The sequence below is a fragment of the Heterocephalus glaber genome, unplaced genomic scaffold (assembly GCF_053883595.1).
Source record: "Heterocephalus glaber isolate CG9 unplaced genomic scaffold, H.glaber_assembly_v1.0 deba00001532, whole genome shotgun sequence".
Lineage (NCBI taxonomy): Eukaryota > Metazoa > Chordata > Mammalia > Rodentia > Bathyergidae > Heterocephalus > Heterocephalus glaber.
In genome coordinates, this window is record NW_028258330.1 from 28478901 (window position 1) to 28501494 (window position 22594).

The 22594-nt window shown below is 39.9% G+C and overlaps 1 protein-coding gene across 2 annotated transcripts in view; it reads left to right on the plus strand.

Annotated features, from left to right (window-relative positions):
* Nucleotides 1-22594, plus strand: part of Ctnnbl1 (catenin beta like 1) — a 177611-nt gene that overhangs the window by 24057 nt on the left and 130960 nt on the right. The window contains exons 2-3 of one of the 2 annotated variants that reach the window (XM_004867794.4): nt 8145-8339; nt 18705-18811. In XM_004867794.4, coding sequence (XP_004867851.2) covers nt 8145-8339; nt 18705-18811 — 302 coding nt within the window. The other variant, XM_087188973.1, reaches the window with a different exon arrangement.

The window sequence follows — 22594 nt, forward strand, 5'->3', positions numbered from 1 at the left end:
TTGCGAGGCAGGCGGTGGAACCACTGAGCTAAATTCCTGGCCTATATTACATCTTTTAGATCAGTGCTATTTTGTTGTTGTTGGATTGATGTCTGATATTCCCTCCAGCACCTAATAGAATAGAGCAATGTTGAAGTTCTGTTATTAGCTTAGTAAATATTTCTGGAATGAATGAATGAATGAATGATAATGGTTCTAGTGTGGCTGACAAAACGTATTCGGAATAAGTCTGCTGAAATGGAGAGATAGTTTACCTTCCAGTGGTTTACAAGTATGTTAGCTTTGATAAATAAAGAAGCCAAATCAACATTCAGCTTTCTGATGTTGCTGCAGAATTAATCAGAGAAGACGTCAAAGTAAATCATGGACATTAAAGTATAGTTTGTACTTCTTAAAAAGAAATCTACATAGCCTTTGGAGGTGAGGCGAATATATATTCAGGCTTAAATGAAGACTAAGAATTTTGTGGGAGGGAATTGATTAAGTAGTCTTCATGACTAGTGATTTTAAATCATAAGTCAGATCCATCTTGCTAACCAATCATATTACAAATCATAAGTAAAACTGTTGGTAATTTTGATTCTTTTCCTTTCTCCCCTCCCTCCCTTCCTTCCTTCTTTTTCTTTCTTACTGACAATACACACCTGAAAGTGTTCCCCAGGCCTCAAATTCATGTTCCTTCTGCCTTAGCCTCTCAAGTAGCTGGGATTACAGGCATGTGCCATCAGGCATGACTTTAATTTCAATTTTTTAATGTATTGATATTTCCCCTCATGATAGACATTGATAAAAATCACATCTAAAAATTACTGTGGTATTAATACTTGTAATTTTAAAATTAGAGGTTTTATATTTTGAGATGATTTTGCTTTGAGATTTTGAGGAGTTCTTGCTACTTGTTTTTTTTCCCTCTAGAAAAAAGGTAGTAGATGGCCATGGTTCATTGATTTTTTTTTTTTTTTTAAGTTTTAAGTCTTATAAATTTGCAGAGGTGCAGTATATAATTACATGTGGATCTCTGGAATTTTTACTCAGTTATTAACTAAAAATAGAATTGTGGTAATTTCTTACATTGACATAACATTTTATAGTTTACACAGGACCCCTTTGTAAAATGTTTTATTTAGTCGTCATCACACCAACCATTTGGTGATGGAATTTTCTGTGTCTGATTACTTTGATCTCTAATTACGAATTTGGCTGAATGTAGTTGCAGTGTTAGACATTGTGAGCATTTTCAGTTGTGCCTTAAGCAAATTTGCAAGGGAGCCCTGATGTTAACTTTGGCAGGTTTCATGCTTGCAAATATTGATTGAGCCAGAAGTCCTAGTTGTAAAATGTCACTAGTGAATGTGCAGCCAGTAAAGGCAAGGAAAAACTCATTACTGCAGCTCATCTGTAACTTCTGGGTCATACCACTCACTACCATCTGGTAATAACAAATGTTTGAAAACTCCCTTTTATTCTGACAAAAGGTAATCAGGAGAGGTTAACAGCAGATGATTTCTGAGCATTTCAGATTGGTTTGATCAATCCATCCACAATCTTGGGTTGTGACATTGCACATGTCTAATTATCTCAAGAGGTAGAAGAAAGTTTAAAACGGATGAAATCCCAAAGTAACAGTTGGAAGGAATTTAATTATACCTCCCTTTCTCCCCTGTGTTGTGCACTGCCTCCCTTTCCCATTGAAAGTGTTTATTTTGAGAAAGAAAAGACAATGGGAAAGGAAGAAGTAAATAGGATTGCCATCTTGACTTAGTCCAATGATTTTCTCAAATGTGAGCTTAAGACTAAACCTGTTCTTTAAGGAAAAGGATTGGGGACGAGGAAAGGAAATTATAGGTTGAAAGGTTTCTCCTCAATGTAATGACCTTTCTGAGGGATCCAAAGATGGGTTGCATCACATCTGGGACACAGATTAGGGAGGAGGCGAGTATTTGGTCACTGGAGGTGATGGTAGGAAAGTGTCAGTGTATGCCTGACCAGAAATGTTTTGAAGAGAGATTAAGAGATAGATAATTGATTGGTTTAGATTGAGGGTGCCTAAAGTCAGGACTGGTTCTAGTGCCTCAGAAGAACTATGGCAAAATTTTGAATCTAGATTTACACAAGTATTTTCTGTAAAATGAATACATTCATCATGCTCTCTTTCCTTTTTTTTTTGGTATCGGGAATCGAGCTTGGGACCTTGTGCTTGCAAGGCAGGTGCCAGAACCACTGAGCTAAATCCCTGGCTGCTCTCTTTCCCTTAGTATGGAGAAGGAAAAGCACTATTGGCAAATAGGAGACTTGTATTTTTGCTCACCAGAAAGTTATTTAAACCCACTGGGCTCAGAATACCCCATTCTTTAGAGGGGTAAACTAGATGATTTCTTTCTTCCAGCTCAGATTCCTGAGTTTTTCCCATTGTTATTTAAGAAACAGGACTTCACGCTCTATTTGGAAGACCCTTTTCTGAAGTTGTCTGAAGTCCTTAGTGCTAGGTGCTGGTTTATTATAAGGGTATAGTAGGTTTCTTTTGATAGTTTCCATTTCCTTAATAGAATTGGATGTTGTTTTTCTTCTGTTATTGTGAAAGTATCTTTTATGAATTAGTCTGTCCTTTGCCAGGTAACTTGGAATGTTGAGCTATATTTAGGCACCTCCCCCACATTATGCTGTTAAATCCTGATATAAATGTGCTCTTCACATTAACAATTGCACTGTGTGTTTTCATAATTTATCATAATGATACCATTATTGCTTATTATAGAAGTTGCCTTTCTTCCCCCTCACCCCTAAGTCTAATTGAGGTTGAGACAGACCGTAAATGTGATAATATAGATTGCATGCTCAGAGGAAATGGAGTTGGTTTCATAGTGGAGTTTTAATTTAGGATTCGTTCTGGTGATGTAGCCTCTTCCTATGGTACATTACTTTGAGCCCAATATAACTGCATGTTCCCACAGCCCCTCATTATAGCTGCAGCTTCTCACTGCTTTTTAATTAAAAAAAAAATAGACAGAGGGGAAGATGAAACCTAAAGCTTAGGTTGAATATTGTCTGGGTACACAGGGAATATCCCAGGCAGATTCCTTATTTAGTTTTTTAACTCTTTCAAAGCTTTTGTGGAGATGTCTTGATTTATATTTCCAGGGATATGGATGGAGACACACACATACATGCTGTAAGATTATTGTAAAGTTAAGACATCATATACAGGTATATCATCTTAAAGCCTACTGTAAGCTTTGAGTGAGTAGAAGTCTTTGTATCCTAGAAAATCTGCTAGCTATGTGGTTCAATGGTGGCAAATACTTAGTGAGCTCTCCCCCCCCCCACCCCGCCATTCACATTTGGGGAATAAGGCAGGGAAGGTAGAAGATTGTAAAATCCCTTCAAGGCTGATGTTCTGGTACATCAGAAGTTAAGAATTAATCATTTTTCTCAAGTCCTGTGGGCAGCAAAAGCAGAGAAATGACTTTATTTAGGACACTTGCTTTGTTATTCCTTCATCTTGAGGGATTCCAAACACCCTTCAGATACCAAAACAAATTAATCTCCAAGGTGGCTGGTAAGAGTGGCTTAAGCCTCTTGGGATTGGTTGTGTGTGACACAAGGAGAGCTTGGCCTGAGCTGCTGACCTCTGGCAGCTGTGAGTGATACATTCTCTTTCTGGATCAGCAGCCTTTCAGTTTCCCTGTAGTGAAATTGGAGTGACAGTGGTGAGCTTCTTCTCCACTTATAGTTCCTGTCTTTTTTATATAGCCAGCTGCTCTCAGAGTGGTGAATATTGGGTGAATATACTCAAGTTTATTTCTAGGTGGGTGGTGGGTGGGGGTGTGGAGTTAGCATCATAATTTTTAGTGTGGGCTTTTCACAGTCTAGGCCAGCTCTCTGTGAATCCCTATTAGGGAGCAAGAAACCCTCTAAACCTGTGCTGTTTTGTGCTGTAGCCATTAGTCACAGACTATTGTTGAGAACACTGTGCCTAGTCTGTGTTGAGATACTAGCTTCCAAAGACTTAATATGAAAAAAAGTAAAATATCAAATTAGCAATCTTCTCTATTGACATGTTGAAGTGATAATATATTCTTCAAATTCATTTTACCTGGTTCATTTACTTTTAAAACGTGGCTCCTAAATAACGTCAAATTACATGTATGACTTGCATTACATTTTAGTTGGACCCTTTGTCCTAGATTTTTAAGTTCTAATAGCAAGGCAGTGTTTATCTTGTTCATACTTACATGCCTAGTAGCGGCATAGCACCTTAGGTGTAATTGGCATTTAATATTTTGTTGAAGAAATAAATCCCAACATTTATGGCTCAGAGTAGTAAAATCTCAGGAATGAAGAGAGACTTCTCTATTTGGAGTGTTTGTTTTTGGAAAAGGAACAATTGAAAGTTGAGCGAAGAACAGAAGTTCAGCCAGGCGTGGTGGCATGCATCTGTAATCCTTGCTACTTGGGAAGCTGAAGCAGGAGGAGTGCAAGTTTGAGACCAACTTAGGCAATTTATCAAGACACTGTCCCAAAATATTTGACAAAGTACTGGAGTTGTAGCTCAGTGGTTGAGTGCTTGCCTAGCATGTGAGGTCCTGGGTTCATTCCCCATTACTGCAAAACAAAACAAGACCAAAAGCTCTATAAATTTTTGCCTTGGGAGGGAAAAATGTTGAAATAAAATATGTCAGGGCCTTTGCACAGCTTATGTACCTGTTGGAGAGGGAGGTGGAAGTAGCCATGCTTGTGGGGGAGCCATGCGAGTGTCCTAAGGGTTCCTCCTCTGCTGTGTGGAGTTGTCATGAGAGGAGCTCAATTTGAAGACTGGGGGAGAAGGATTGGAGAAACAGCTGGTAAACCTAAAGGTTTCCCTCTTAGGGATGTTGCGCTCAAACTCTTCATGAAGGTTATAAAAGCTTTTCTTGTCTTAAGAACCCACACTGGCCCTGTGCATCCCTGTGACTGTGCTTAGACACAAGCTGACTGGAGGAAGCCTGGAGCTGCTACTGGGCCAGATCATGGCTTGATGATGCTTCTTTAATAAATTAATTTTTGAATTAATGGTTTAGCAAATATTGTTTTAACTTAAGGCCTTGTATGATATCTGTTTATACATATATACGTGTGAACTCTTCAGGTCTGTGACCATTAGGGTCCTGGAATTATGCTATATGAGCAAACTTTCCAGAGATCAGCTTCAACTTTAAGAAACCAGGTTGTCTTTGCAAGAGTTTGTGAAAAGATTTTAGGCATCCCGTCTCCTAGCTTATAAAACAGCTACTTCTGGTTGCCAGAGATGTGGCAGACATTTAAATTCTGCAGAAGAAAGTGCTTTTTCAGTGAAAATTATTAGAAATAAAAATGCAGCTCCTCGCCTGACCTCTGCAATGCTTGTTTTAAACAAATGAATTGGCTGGGTATGACCTGTAATCCCATCTACCCTAGAGGCTGGGGCAGGAAGATTGCCAGTTTGAGGCCAGCCTGGCAATTTAGCAAGACCCTGTCTCAAAATAAAAAATTGAAATAGCAACAACAAAGGGGCTAAGGGTTTAGCCTAGTGTTAGAGTGCTTGCCTAGCTTGCATGAGGCCATGGGTTCAGTCTCCACTACTGGGGGAAAAAAAGTGGATTGGAAGATGGGTTTCCAGAGAGATGTTGCCAGTGTTACTTCTATTTTGCATTTCTTAGCTATGGCCGTGTTTAGTTCTCTCGTTTTAATTCTGGTCCACTGCCTATTCTCTCTGCCCTCAGAGATAAACAATCCAGAAATCTCCTCTCCATGGAGAACTCTGGAGCTCATGCTTTGACTTGGCTGCTGCAGCAGGCTCTTGCTAATCAGAATCACAGCAGGGCTTGTTTTATGAGCCTGAAAGAATTCATGTTCCCAGGGGGCTGAAGTTCCTTACCTGCTGGGGAGCTACAGATTTTTAGTTTGAAGCTTGTCCTCCTGTAGGATGGAACTACCTTCGCCTCCCCTTCTCACATGAAAGCCACTACCTCCTTTTTCTTGTAGTTTGTAGTTACTGGAATGTTGGTTTCTTTTCTCCTTTTTTTTTTTTTTTTTTTTAAAGTAGATGTTTGAACTTTAGGAAAAAAGGTGTGTTCATATGAGACTGTACCCTATCTAGGGAGACCAGGAAGAGAATGAAAAATAGCAGGTGGTACCACACAAACTAAATTGTCTAATGTGAGTTTTCTAAGCAGTGTCATATGCTCAGACTTACTGAAGCACCTGGTATGTAGAACCAGCAGGTTATACGAATACAGAGGAAATGACTTTCTACCCCTGGCATAGTGCTACTCAGTGACAGTCACAAGGCGAGGTGTGTGACACATGTAATAGAAATTTGTCTATTTTACCAAACAGTGTAGCAGGGTGGCAGTGAATGTGGCAGTAATATACCACATTGCACCAGCCCACTCTTAGTGGGTGCAGTTGTCATAATCGGGTAAGGAAAAACTAATTTGTTGAGGAGGACAGTCATATGGATTATCTCATAGTGATAATTTTATGTTTGTTTAATATTTTGTAGGTTAGGGTTCTTTCACTTTAAAAGCAGCCTTTTAAAGTTCACTGGGAAAAGGCAAATTCTCCATTTGCTGAAAGCGGAGGTTTAAAGAGGTCAGTGATATATATGTTCAATCACACCAATAGCAGAGCCAAATGGTGACACTGATGTCTTTTTATTGTTTCTTCTTAGCTTTGAAACCCATTTCAATAGTGCCTTGTTTTATTCTAATTTAATAAGTATGTTCTTCATGGATTGTGTTGTAAAAGGCAAAATGAAGTACCGTCAGAGAGAGTATGGTAGTAAGTGCCTCAGACTAAGAATCAGAAATTGCCAGTTCTCTTCCATGATGCTAATGGTCTAGTGACCTTGTGGAATGATTAAATGCAGATAATTAACAACTCCATCACCTTAGGTAGATTTTTTTTTTTGGTGATAAAAACATTTAAAATCTACTCTTTTAGAAATTTTGAACTATGCAGTGCATTATTATTATAGTCATAATTCTGTGCAATAGATTACCAAAGCTTATTTCTCCTAATCAAAACTTTGTACCCTTTCGTCAATGGGTCCTCTTTCCATGGCCTTTGGTAGCCATCCTTCTACTCTGTACTTCTGAGTTCAACCATTTTAGATTTCACATATAAGTGAGATCATGTGGCATTTGTCTGTCTGTGCATGGCTTGTTTCATAGTAGTCCTCCAGGATGATCCATATTTTTTACAAATAACAGAATCTTCTTTTATGGCTGAATAGTATTCCATTTGGTATATATACCCCACTTTCTTTATCCACTCATCTGATGATGGCACCTAGGTTGCCTCCATCTCTTGTTGCTTATAAATAATGCTGCAGTGAACAGGGAGGTACAGATAACTTTTGCATAATGATTTCACTTCCTTTGGATATGTACCCAGAAGTGGGTTTGCTGGATCATATGGTGATTTTATTTTTAGTTTTCTGTTTTCTATAATGGCAGCATTAATTTATATTCCCACCAACCTTGCACAAGAATTCCCTTTTCTCCTCACCCTCCTCAGCCCTTCTAATAGATGTGAGGTAATATCTCTCTGTTTCTCATTAGAATCTCTGATTACTGATGATGAACAGATGATGAATTGATGAACCGGTTTTCATATATCCGTTGCCCATTTGTATATCTTCCTTTGAGAAGTGTCTGTTTAGTCCCTCTGCCTGGCCTCTGGCCTTCCTTGGTAAAATAGAATTTGAAGTACAGTAGATCTTTGGAAATTACATATGGTATATTCTCTATTTGAACTACTTCTGAGTGTAAAAATGACTTTGAACCACATAAATTAAGACCATATGCTAAGTGAGCCTAAACCAGTGTCCCCTTCTCCAAGGGGTTTTGTTCTTTGCAATTTCTGTATACACGGACACTTTTGTAAAGTGATAAAACTGCATATCAAAGAACCCTGCCCCCTCAAAAAAAATTGCTCATGGTGTATTTGTAGAATCATTAGGGGTCTGAAAAACAACCATGTAGAACTTTGCCCCATTCTGTGGGAGAGTTTGTTTGCTATGTTGCTTTCCTATCAGGGAATCCTTGAAAACTTTTAGGGCATTTGTCTATGCCTTTCTGTCTTTCCAGCTCTAATATCCTGTGTTTCTTTTCTCTCATTCTCAGCCCAACAGGGGGACAAAGCGACCCCGAGATGATGATGAGGAGGAGCTGAAAACACGTCGGAAACAAGCTGGTCCTCGAGAACGAGAACGGGGCCGCTATCGGGAGGAGGAGGTGACTGTGACTGAAGAAGCAGATGATGACAAAAAAAGGCTGCTCCAGATTATTGACAGAGAAGGCGAGGAGGAAGAGGAAGAGGTAATATGTCAAAGCTAGGCGGGAGTCCAGACCCTGGCCCTGTGTGCTATCTGTAAAGTCACTTCAGGCAACTGCTTAACTCTGAACTTCCAAGCTTTGTTTGTAAGATGGGGTTAAGAGTTCTTATTTCATAGTGTTGATGTGAAGTTTAAGCGGGATAGTGGAGTTTAGAAAACATTTTCCAAAGTGTAAAGAATGTCACAAAATTTTAAAAAGTTGTTCTTAATTACATGCTGAAATCAAGCGAGGTCCATGGGAACAGAGAGGAAGGGTTGGTGTTGACTCTAGAAGGCTGGGGAAGCTTTCCGAGACTGACCCTTCAGGGAACACATTTTTGAATATGGGCTATCGTCTTTGCCAGAAAAGCTGACAAGTGGAAGAAGGGCTTTTAGGACAGAAGAAATGGCATTGGCAAAACAGTAAAGGTGGTGAAATTCAAGGGGTTAGGTATTGAAATGTGACTAGAGAAACTACAGTTTAGAGCTGGGCTTGGTGTGTGCCTGTAGTCTCAGCACTTGAGCGGCTGAGACAGGAAAATTGCTTGAGCCCAGGAGTTCAAGGCCAGCCTGGGCAACATTGCAAGAGCCTATCTCAAAAAATAAAATGGTTTAGGGAAGGAGTTGCCTCAGGGCTTTTCTATTTGCCGATCTTCAAGATGCCTTTAGGCTTTTACACTCACTTCTGCCTCTGGACCTTTTCACTTCTGGGGCCTCTCTTGGAATGCTCTTCCCATAACACTTTGCATGACTTGGTTTCTTCCCATTTAAGTCTCAATTCAGGTGTTTCTCCCCTGAGAAGTCTGTCTTATCTCTGAGATAGCCCTCTAAGCCATCCTCAGATATTCTTATCACTTTCTTCTATATATTGTCCTCACAGCATGTGTCATGACTTGAAATTCTTTTTTTTTTTGGTATCGGGGATCGAACTCGGGACCTTGCGCTTGAGAGGCAGGCGACAGAACCACTGAGCTAAATTCCTGGCCCTGACTTGAAATTATTTGTTTATTTTACTTACTCCACCAGCTTCCCACAAAAAATAGAGATTGGTTCTGTTTTGTTCACAGCTGTATCTCTGGCACTCAGAGCTATAGCTCTTGGTAGACCCTTAATAAATATTTACTGAATGAATAAATGAATGAAACTGAGAATAATACAGGTAAAATATCAGTGATTAAAAACAAAATGACCTTACCTTTGTGTCTTTTTAAATCTTTAAATGTTAATGTGTGTGTTATTTCATTGTGGCATTTTGTTCAATATGAATTATGGAAATAAATTCTTAAGAGCCAGCTGTTTTCTAGTTCCCTCAAAGACATGATGCTAAGTTTGGATTTAAAATATGAGGCTGGAGTGTGAATCTGAGAAGAAAAAAATTGATTCATATTCCAGAAAGGTCTTTGCTATGTTATGACAGAAACTCTCTCCTCATTAGGGTTTGTACCGGGGCTAATGTGGGGATCTGCCCCTAAAAGATGAAGCCACTTTGGAAATCTGTAGTGGGAGACAGTCAGCCTTGAATTGTGAATTTCCTCTCCTAGGGCAGCAGCCCTGCTAGGGCTTACACAAACAGTGCGCGCGGCAATGTTCCCCCCTTCCTTCCTCACTGGCTTCTGCTCAATCTGTTCACCCTGCAGCAGCAGTTAATTGGCAGATATAATTCCTGTGTAGGGCAAGGCTGGTATTGGAGGATTAGGGTAGTAGCTGTCATGGGTAAGTGGTTTCTAGCCTGGGAGACAGAAATGTAATATGGGACCAGCCCTTCTGTTAAGGGACAGAGAGAAAGAGATCGCTTTGTAAAAATGACACATGGAAGGCTACAAGTCCAGGAGTTATTTTCTCACTGCCACCAAAGTCCAATTTGATGAAAAACAAGTGATGCTTGCCCCTGTAAAGTCACGTGGACTTGTAAAATATTATTGTCCTTTTTGTGCTACATCACTGGCATTCATCTTTCTGAAATCTCCCTCTGGTTTCTGACGTTGAGCTATTGGAGCTACTGCTGTTGCCAATGACTAAGACTGATAATTCCGTTTTCTCCCAGTGTTGAGAGAAATTATAGAAGGCCAAGCCCTGGAGAGGCTGGAATTTTAGAAATCCTATGCAAGCTACATTAACAGTAATATGGTTTTCTTAAAAGGTGGGCAACATGTAGCAAAGGAAAAGAAGAGAGTGGCTGGGGTTGTGTGAAAGTAATTTAACCCTTTCCTAGTAATTTTGATTATTTAATCCCTAGTGGTATGTTAAATACATTGTGCCTGTAGCTATTAACAACAGTTTACATTAACATAGTTTAGCAAACAGTTTTAGGTATATAATTTCTTTAGGTCATCCCTATGACCTTGAAAGATGCAGGAAACATTTTCACTTATCCCTTTTTCCTTTCCACTATTCCTCTCTTCAACAGATCTTCACTGGGTACCTGCTGTGTTCCAGGGACTGGAAAATCAGCAGTGAACAAACAAGTAGACATGGGCCAGCAGCAGGAGTATTTGCCCAAGTTTTGGGTTGGAGAGATTATCTGGGCCAGATCTTGCAAGACCCTCCTTCTGTAGGTCATGTGAAGGATTTGAGATTTTACTCTTTTGAGTGCCAAATGGGTGAATTCATTAGAAACTCGTATGGAGGAACAAGCTGGATTTGGTGAAGGTTTGAGTAATAGTAAAGTTATATTACCATATGGCTAGTATGCAGTGAAGCCAGACTCTGAGTCTTGACTAAGCTGGAACACTGACTTCAGGAACCTGGGGAACATAGGGGCCTAACAGAGTACAGGATCTATGGATCTTGGAGTCTTTGATACCATCTAGGAAATATGTCATGCCCCAAATAAATAAAGGAAAAGTATCTTCCACTTAAAACACAATATATGAAAATTGAAATTTAATAATAAAATAATAGCTAACATTGTCTGAGCACTTATAAAATTATGGCATGATTCATTACTTTCCAAAAGGACCTATTTCATGTTCTAATAGCAGTTTCTTTATTGCTTTTAGGTATGAGTTATGGTCAGCAACTACAAAGCAGTGAAGCTGGGGGTTGGAAGATCTTAGAGAGGCAGAAGACATTTTTAGCACATTAAGCCGGAAGTAAACTAAAGACATTTCTGAAATTTGAGTGTAGATTTTTTTGCAGGGGGAGATATGATTCACTTTTCAGATCTTCCTTTTGTTTACCTTTGTAAGTATTACTGCAATGTATGAAGTAAGAAAATTCTGTATGATTATTTTTTTTTATGCTTCTGGGTTACTGAATTCTTGATGTTACCTCTGGATTCGAAGTACCTGTCTGATTGTCTTCTCAGCAGCTAGTGAGGACTGAGCACAGTAATGTGTGAGAGATCCAAAGCAGTGACTATAGTTAATTAACAACCATTCTTCACTCAGGGACTGTACAAAAACAGGCAGTGGGGTGAATTTGGCCTGTGGACTATAGTTTGCTGATCCCCGGTATGGAGAAAAGATTAAGGACCACTCTCATTCATTGACTTAGGATTTGAACTCAAACATTTTTTTTTTTTCTTTTTTGGTACCAGGGGGCGAACTCGGGTCTTTGTGCTTGCGAGGCAGGCACCAGAACCACTGAGCTAAATCCCCGGCCCTTGAACAGGTTTTTTAAAACTTCTGAGTCTTACCTGTAACAAAGGAAAAGATAAATGTTAAATAATAATATCTAGTGTTATTGCTTATTGTTATTATCTGTTCCATACAGTGTACTCAAGAAATATTTGTTAGCTGGGCACAGTGGCATAGGCCTGTAATCCCAGCTACTCAGGATCACAGGCTGAGCAACATAGTAAGACCCTGTCTCAAAATACAAAACAAAAAAGATAGGGGAAGAAGCAGAATCAGCCCGCTGCAGACAGGCAGGTCTGCGCACGCCCTGCTGAGGTCCCGAGTCACACGGAAGACTCCGAATCAGCCTGTGCCCCGGCAACAATCCACTGGACCCCCCCCCGCTCCTCTGTATAGCCACCTGGTTCCACACTACAAAGACGCAGAGGACACCGGACCACCAGACCATGGTACTGAGTTCCGCTGCTCCCGGCCCAGAGGTAGGGGCTTCTGAGCTGCTGTCCCACTGCTCCTGGTCCAGAGGAAGGGGCTTCCTGGCCACCATCTCTCCTGCTGCTCCCAGCCCAGAGGAAAGGGCTTTAGGGCCACCTTCTGTCCCGCCGCTCCTGGCCCAGAGGAAGGGGCTTCCGGGCCACCATCCCTCCCGCTGCTCCCAGCCCAGAGGAAAGGGCTTTTGGGCCACCTTCTGTCCCGCCGCTCCTGGCCCAGAGGAAGGGGCTTCCAGGCCATCATCCCTCCCACCGCTCGCGGCCCAGAGGTAGGGGCTTCTGAGCCGCCATCCCACTGCTCCTGGACCAGAGGAAGGGGCTTCCCAGCCACCATCCCTCCCGCTGCTCCGAGCCCACAGGAAAAGGCTTTTGGGCCACCATTCCTACCACTGCTCCCGGCCCCTGTCCCACCTCTCCCAGCTCAGAGGATGTAATCCGTGCAGGCGCCAACAGCACCCCCCCAGTCGAAATGAGAAAACACATAAATAAGTCTCAAAACCAGGCTCCCAGATCACCAACAGCAACCCCAAAGGGAAATGAGATGGAACCCTCTGATACTCAACCACCTGGACCCACTGAACTGGCAACAAAAGGGGATCTGGAAAAAATGAAATCAGAAATAATTTCTCAGATAACAGGAGAAATAGTGCCCCTAGTGCAAGACATGATTAATAAATCTAGAGAGGAGCTGAGGAACATGATGGAATCCCAACATAGGAAACAAATGGAATCCATAAAACACATGCAAATAGATTTCCAGGAGATGAAGAACTCCATTGAAAGTCTACACAGCAGAATGAGCCAGTGTGAGGACAGAATTTCAGCTATAGAAGATGAGATTGCAATTAATGACCAGGAAAAGAAAAATTGCTTCCAAATTATAAGGGAACATGAGAAATCAATCCAGCAGCTGCTAGATGATGCAAAGAAGAATAACATAAGACTAATTGGAGTCAGTGAAGAAACAGGAGAGAGGGTAGATGACATAAAAGATCTCTTCACAGAAAGAATGGCAGAAAACTTCCCAAGCAGGGGAAAAGATCTTGACATACAGATAAGTAAGGCATATAGGACTCCAAATAGCCTTGATCAAAAAAAATCTACACATAAGCATATAATTGTTAAGATTCCAGAAACTCAACAGAAGAACAAAGTTCTACAAGCAGTTAGAGAAAAGAAACAAATCACATACCAAGGAAAGCCCATCAGAATCACAGCAGACTTCTCAACACAAACCATCAAGGCAAGAAGAGCTTGGAGTGACATATTCCAAGCCCTAAAAGGAAACAGCCTCCAACCCAGATTGATGTTCCCTGCAAAACTATCTTTCAAAATTGATGGAGAAATAAGATACTTTCATGAGAAAGAGCACCTTAGGAACTTCGTGAATACCAAACCAGCACTCCAAAGAATTTTACACAACATCCTAGGAACACACATTGAGGATCACAACCCCAGGAAGCAAAGCAGAATGAACCCATCTGGCATGACAAGAAATTAAATGTAAAGGGGGAGAACCCAACAAAAAGAAAAAGTCATGGCAATGACAAGTCAGTACATTTCAGTTATAACCATCAATGTTAATGGTCTCAATTCACCAATCAAAAGAAATAGACTGGCAGAATGGGTCAAGCAAAATCCAGCAATATGCTGCATACAAGAAACACACTTAATTCAAAAGGAAACTCATAGACTGAAAGTTAAAGGGTGGAAAACAATACTGCATGTGACAGGAACCCGAAAAAAAGCAAGAGTAGCTATCCTCTTGGCAGATCAAGTAGATTTCAAACCAACACTGATTAAGAGAGATGAAGAAGGACACTACATCCTTGTAAAGGGAAGAATCCAAGAGGAAGAGATGACAATCATAAATATCTATGCACCAAACACTGGTGCACCCAACTATATAAAACAAATACTAACGGACATGAAAAGTCATATATCCACTAATACAATTGTAGTGGGGGACCTCAACACCCCACTGTCACAAATAGATAGATCAACTAGACTAAAAGTAAGTAATGAAATACTAGAACTCAGTCGAACTCTTGAACAAATGAACTTAACAGATGTTTACAGAGTCTTCCACCCCACAAAATCAGAATACACATTCTTCTCAGCTGCACATGGGTCATTCTCCAAAATAGATCACATACTCACACATAGAACATGTTTAAGTAAGTGCAAAGGAATTGAAGTTATCCCCTGTATATTATCAGACCATAGTGCGATGAAATTGGAGATCCATAGCAAAAGAAACTCAAAAAATTTCATAAACACGTGGAAATTGAACAACACACTTCTGAATAACCAATGGGTCCCAGAGGAAATTAAAGAAGAAATCAGACAGTTCCTTCGTTTAAATGACAATGACAATATAACATATCGGAATCTATGGGACACAATGAAAGCAGTCTTACGAGGGAAATTCATAGCAGTGAATACGCATATTAGGAAAACAGAATGAGCCCAATTAAACAACCTGATGCTGAACATCAAGCTTCTAGAAAAAGAAGAGCAGGACAACCCCAAAGCTCATACAAGGGAAGAAATTATAAAGATCAGAGGAGAAATCAATGCAATGGAGACTAAGAGAATGATACAAAAAATCAATGAAGCCAAGAGTTGGTTCTTTGAAAGAATCAACAAAATTGATAAACCCTTAGTCAACCTTGTCAGAAAAAGGAAAGAAAAGGCCCAAATCCATGCAATTAGGAATGAAAAGGGTGAAATTACAACACACCCAGCAGAAATCCAGATGATCATCAATACCTACTTCCAGAACCTATACACCAATAAGATGGAAAACACAGAAGAAGAAATGGACAGATTCCTAGATACATATGAATTACTGAAGTTGAATGAAGAAGACCTCAAAATTCTAAACAACCCAATATCAACCAATGAAATTGAAAATGTAATTAAAAACTTATCACCTAAGAAAAGCCCGGGCCCTGATGGCTTTACTGCTGAATTCTACAAGACATTTAGAGAGGAACTGCTGCCCCTACTGTTTAAACTCTTCAATGAAATTGAAAGGGAAGCAATACTCCCAAATTCATTCCTGGAAGCAAGCATCACCTTGATCCCCAAAGCAGAGAAAGACCCAACTGAAAAAGAGAACTATAGGCCAATCTCATTAGTGAACATAGATGCAAAAATCCTTAATAAGATGCTGGCAAACAGAATGCAGAAGATCATCAAGAAGATCATACACCCTGATCAAGTGGGATTCATCCGAGGAATGCAGGGATGGTTCAGTATAAGCAAATCAATCAATGTAATACACTATATCAGTAGAGCCAAGGACAAAGACCATATGATTATCTCCCTAGACGCAGCAAAAGCATTTGACAAAATCCAACATGCATTTATGATAAAAACCCTACAAAAAATTGGAATAGATGATCTCTACCTCAAACTGATAGAAGCCATCTGTGACAACCCAAGAGCCAATATCATACTAAATGGTCAGAAACTGAAATCCTTCACACTCAAATCAGGCACAAGACAAGGATGTCCACTATCACCACTCTGGTTCAATATAGTTCTGGAAACATTAGCCACGGCAATTAGACAAGAGAAAGAAATAAAAGGAATAAAGATAGGAAATGAAGAAGTCAAATTGTCATTCTTTGCAGATGACATGATACTCTATATAGAAGACCCCAAGAACTCCACCAAAAGTCTTCTAGACTTAATAACCAAATTCAGTCAGGTAGCTGGTTACAAGGTCAACACACAAAAATCAGTAGCTTTCCTCTACACCAGTGACAGACTCACTGAGAGAGAAATAGGACAAAGAATTCCTTTCACAATAGCATCCAAAAAACTGAAATACCTAGGAATCAACCTAATGAAAGAAATCAAAGACCTCTTCTCTGAAAACTATGGCACTCTGAAAAGAGAGATTGAAGATGATATCAGAAAATGGACAGACATCCCCTGCTCCTGGGTAGGAAGGATCAATATAGTGAAAATGGCCATACTTCCAAAACTGCTATATAGATTTAATGCAATCCCAATTGAAATCCCAGCAGCATACTTCATGGACCTCGAGAAAACAATCCAAAAATTCATTTGGAACAAGAAGAGACCCAGAATAGCAAAAGCAATTCTAGGTAACAGAGACATGGCGGGGGTTATCACAATCCCCAACCTGCAACTATACTACAAAGCTACTGTGATAAAAACAGCATAGGACTGGTAAAGAAACAGACCTGAGGACCAGTGGAACAGATTAGAAGATGCAGAAACAACGCCAGACACACTCAGCCATCTCATCTTTGATAAAGGAGCCAAACACCCTCACTGGAGGAAAGATAGCCTCTTTAATAAATGGTGCTGGAAAAATTGGGTTTCAACTTGGCAAAGATTAAAACTAGACCTCTGTCTCTCACCATGCACTGAACTAAAATCAAAATGGATTAAAGATCTAAATATTAAAATAGAAACTCTGAACCAGTTGGAACAGAGGTTAGGTAGAACTCTTGAAGACATCGGTGTAGGAAAAGATTTTATGAACAAAACCTCAGTTGCCCGTGAACTAGCACAAACAGTCAACAAGTGGGATCTCTTCTTATTAAAAGGCTTCTGCACAGCAAGAGAAACCACCAGCAGTGTGAAGAGACAACCCACAATGTGGGAAAAAATCTTCACCTGCTCTTCCTCGGACAAAGGTGTACTATCTCGAATCTGTAAAGAATTTAAAAAGATCAGACCTCCCAAATTTAAAGACCCAGTCTAAAAATGGGCATCTGAAATGAGCAGACATTTCTCAGACAAAGAAGTAGAAATAGCAAATAAATACATGAAAAAATATTCAACATCACTAGTCATTCGAGAGATGCAAATGAAAACAACACTGAGATTCCACTTCAGTCCAGAAAGAATAGCTGCTATCATGAAATCAACCAATAAATGCTGGCGGGGCTGTGGGGAAAGAGGAACCCTGCTCCCCTGCTGGTGAGAGTGTAGACTTGTGCAAGCACTGTGGAAATCAGTATGGAGATACCTCAAAGAGCTAGGACTGGAAGTCCCATTTGACCCCGCTATTCCACTGCTGGGGATCTTCCCCAAAGAATTAAAAGAATCATACCACAGTGATATATGTGCACCCATGTTCATAGCAGCACAGTTTGTGATAGCTAAAACTTGGAAACAGCCCAAATGCCCATCAACTTGAGAGTGGATAAAGGAAATGTGGTTTTTTTCTAAAATGGAGCACTACTCAGCCATAAAAAATGAGAAATTAGAGACATTTATAGCTAAATGGATGCACATTGAGGCGATACTCTTAAGTGAAATAAATAGGACACACATGTATAAATACCGGATAGTTTCTCTGGTTCGAGAAACTGAAAGTGTAAATATGGACTAAATGTATAATAGGTAATGTGAAACAGGAAGAAAAGGGGCAAAGGGGAAGGAAGTGGGAGGGCTAGGGGAAAGGATAAAAGGGAATGGGATTAATATGAGAAAAATGGAAAAATAGGAACAAAATCTTTGTAAATAGGGAGGAATGGAGGGGTTGAAGGGAGGGCTGGGCAAGGGTGAAAAATAAGAACCAAGAGAGATTATGTAAAGGTGCAAATTTCCAATGATGAATGTCATTATATTGTATACCTAAAATGTACCAATGATTAGAATGAATAATCGATAATGCAAAATGGGAAGAAAAGGTCCAAAGGGGTAGGGGTCGTGGGAGGGGCAGGGGAAAGGAAAGAAGGGAAAGGAAAAATGCTGAGAAATGGAAAAAATGGAAATAAAGTCTTTGTAAATAGGGAAGGGTGGAGGGTGTGAAGGGAGGGCTAGGAATGGGGAAAAAATAAGAACCAAGATGCATTATGTAAAGGTGCAATTCCCAGTGAGAAATGTAATTGTGTTGTATACCTACAATGTACCAATGAAAGAATTTAATAAAAAAATGAAATAAAATAAAATAAAATTAAAAAATAGGGGACCATAGCTCAGTGGTATTGCACTCCTGGTTCAGTCTGCAGTAGTAGGGGCTGGGTGAGGAGGTTTAAAAAATCTGGAATGAGTCTTTAACATCTTAGGTTGAATTTTCTGTGTTATAGATATTGATCAGTGTGCGAGACCCAGAGTGGTACACTGAAACATCTGGTATACCTCCTTAACTGTCAATGTAGTGAGGGAGACAAAGTATGTGCTGTACATCATTCGGAGGAAGTAAGTCATTGACAGAGTTAGGTAGAGTATAAGTGCCATAGGAAAGAAAGAGTGACAGTGAGTACAAAGTCTCTGTACTGAACTTGTTGCATTTGTCCCTTTGTGTACCAGGAGGAACCATTGGATGAAAGCTCAGTGAAGAAAATGATCCTCACATTTGAAAAGAGGTCATATAAAAACCAAGAGTTGCGGATCAAGTTTCCAGACAATCCAGAGAAGTAAGGCTCTGTTTTTCTGATACCCTTTCCTCTGCGGTGTTCTGTTTCCCAATTTTGTCTTTCATTTGTTTACTTCGTTTGCTTTGGCTTTTGTGATTTGGATCAGGAATCCCAGGATGATCCACGTTTGGGAAATCACTAGAAGAACTCATAGGACCCAGTCAGTGGTACTCAGTGCTGTGGTTTATTACAGTAGAAGAGTATACAATGGGATCCATGAGGGGAAAAGACATATCAGGTGGAATCTGTAGAAATTCATGCACAAGCTCCTCTCTTTCTCCCTCCCACTGGGAGGGGCCAGACCGACCAGAAGTGAATTGTGTCAACATGTGTATAGTATATCTGTCCACAGAAGCCTGTTTGAGACTCCCAAGTCTGGGGTTTTTATTTAGGACTGTTCATATAGGCATTTCTGGCAGAAATAGCTACCAGCATTCCAGTTTCCCAGAAGGAAAGCAGCTGTTTATTGCTCCAGGCTGGCATGACAGCCTTATCACTTAGGGAATGTTTCAAAAGCCAAGTTCCCAGCTGCCAACTTTGGGTCAGCCTTGTAAGCAAGCCCTTCAAAAGACCAGGCCTGCTGGTTAACTTTTTCCCTCATCATTCTTCTTAGTGTCTGACGAAAAAGGACCCTGCTGCCCTAAAAAAAAAAGCCATGATTGTCATTAGTAAGAGCTTTACTGTTGAGAAAAATATCAAAAACTTTGGGGTTAGACAGATATGGATGTGATTCCCACGTGACCTTAAGTAAGTTACTTCCCCTTTCTTAGCTTCAGGTGTCTGTCTCACCTACATAAGGAAACAATGTCTCCTGCATAAGTTTGTTTTGAAGAATAAGAACAATAACAAGTATTTGTAGCTCAGTTCTTGCACATGACAGATACTAATGAAGTAGTTAATATGTAGTTAATATGGTTATTTCTATGAAGTTCCATAATGAGGGATTTGGTATCTTTCAGTCTTGAATCCTAACTTTTTCATACTAACACTGATTGTAATGTTCTAAATCTTTCTTTTCCTTCCTGACTTTTTTTCTCTCTGGACACACAGTTTTAATGAATCTTAATATGCCCAAGGCTTTTGTAGGCAGTTAAGAGTTGAATAGTATGACCTTTGCACTCAAGTTTATAGGTTGCTAGGGAAACTGGCTACATACAAAATAGAAAGAAATACACACTCCAGAAAAGTTATAAGCAAGCAATTTGGAAGTATAGGGGAAGAAACAGTAAATGCCTAGTTGAGGACTACTGAGGATTTCACAGCAAAGGTGGTATTTGATCCAGGCCTTGAAGAGTGGTTTTGATTGTTATAGGCAGAAAAGAACACAAAAAAGCATGCAAGCAATGTAAAGAACCATGGCACTGAGGTATCAGGGGGTATAGTCTTCCCTGTAACCTGAGGAAGCCAGTGTGGTCCACTGTGCTCTCCGTACTGTGAATGAGGAGACAGAGCAGGGAAACCAGTCATAGGACCAAGGCTCAGACCCTTTCTGATAGTATGAAGCAGCAAGACCAGAGTTCACCTTCCTGACAGCATTGTCCTCTCTGGTTTTATGCTGATTGTATTCTGTACCATACATTAGCACTTGTTACACTGCATTGTGTATGTGTCCCTGTGTCTGTCTGTGGGTGTGTTTATACAAGTAATACACAAATAGTTGCAAAAAATGACAACACTGCCATAAGTAGAAGAAAACATGAAAGTTTTCCTTTGCTGTACTGACCCCCTTTTCATTCCCCTATCTAGAGGTAGTCTGTGAACATTTCATGAATATCCTTTTAGATCATTTTCTGTACACTTATTTATATGTGAAGGTAGATACTTAAGTTTTTCTCGTACATAAATCATCCCATAGGTGTTCTACTTCTTACTGGAATCATGTAACAAGAAATGTTTTCTTGTTAGTTATCTGCAAATCTACCTTTTGTCTTTTAATTACTACACAGCATTTCATGGTAGGAAATACTGTAATTTATTTAATTATATTTCTACTGATCAGTATTTGGTTATTTTAAATATTGGTTTTTATAAATAATGCTGCAGTAACCCTCCTTTAATACATGTCTTATGAGGAACCTATGCTATAGGTTGATAACTCCGGAAATCCAGTTTACTTCTTGGAATACAAATATTGCCTTTGCCCCCCTGATTGTTACCCTTCTGGCAACTCAGAGCTGTGTTTCTATAGGTTTTGTCACCCTATGTGCCTTACACAGCACTGATGTGCTAGTTAGCAGTCATGAGCTGTTTTTATGAAAAAAAATTTTTTTAAAGTCAACAGTATTTTCCATTCAGACAAAATTTATATACCATTTTAGTTTTTAAATCTGAACATGCGAAAATTCAAATTATGCATAAAGAGTTGTTTGTCATGTCAAAAAGCAGTTAGGAAACTATATTCTGTTTTTACCTTGAGTTTTTGAGTTGTTAGTAGTGCAGTGTCTTTTATAATTCTCCAGACCAGCGAAGTGCAATTAAGATGAAAACTGCTAGAGCATATTTGAACAAAACTTTCCAGTTGAGGTCAGAAACATTCAGATTTATTTTCCCATATATGCAATTGTCATTTTAATGGCACACCCCAAAATGCCTCTCTTCAATTGGCTGCATTTCAGATTCAATTGACAATTCTCCTCTGCAGCCTCCACTCTGCACTGTGCAATCCTCCCTAATATCACATGGGGTAGAGTATGCCGTTTCCCCAGTAAGTCCTTCCATAGTTTGTCTCTTCATTTTTGCAGGAACAAAATTATTTAGAGTATGATTCCCAAGCCTTTTGAATTCAGGGGCCTTTTATACTCCTAAATTATTGAGTTCCCATGGGGCCAGGGATTTAGCTCAGTGGTTCTGGTGCCTGCCTCGAAAGCGCAAGGTCCCAAGTTTGATCCCTGGTACCAAAAAAATAAATAAATAATTGAGTTCCCTGAAGTGCTTTTCTCAGAAATTTCTAGAAAACACCACAACATACAAGCTGACATTCAGTTAGCCATCAGAACAGTGATATTACATGTTGTATAACCCTGTGTAAAACTCTACTGTGTGCTTCCTAGATAATAAAAGTGAAAAAGGCCAATAAATCAAAACTATTTTAATACTTCTAAGGCATTAACAACCCCCCAAAAGGATCTGCAGTTACCTCCTGTCCACATCCTGGGAACCCAGGACCACACTTTGAGAACTACTGATTTATTTAGGCGGAGGAAATATGATGTTCCCCTAGCAGTGACTGCACATAGACCTCTTTGGTTTCTGTTGGTTTTGTAGCACAGTGTTGAACTTTGCTGGTCACTTGCTGATATTCACTCCTGTAGTTGAAAGAGAACATCTGTTGGTCTGAAGGAAGTGGCAGGGTAGGAAAAGATTCTCTGTCTTGTTAGATGGAGTGGATGACCCCTCCTCAGACTGGGTTACTGTTTTCATATGTTGCTCTATTGCTTTCCATCACCTCTCACTTGATCCTTACCCCAGATGAGTCATGTATTGCAGAAGGCACTCCAAATCCCTAAAGATAGCCCTCTGCAAATATTATGTGCACTTTAAATGAGTAGGCTGTACTTTGTCAGCAAAACCAGAAGAAACTGTATTTGTTATAGCATAGCAAACTTGAGGGAGAGTCATTATTGTGTGGCAGGTATTATTAGGCACTAATAATTAGGCATTAATATATTATTCCTTTTAATCCTCAGTATACTTCAGCTAGGGAAGATAAGGAAATTGAGGTTTAGAGATAACTAGTTAATAGTCTGCCTTCCTTGACTAGGTTGAAACCCTGTGCTCTGTGTT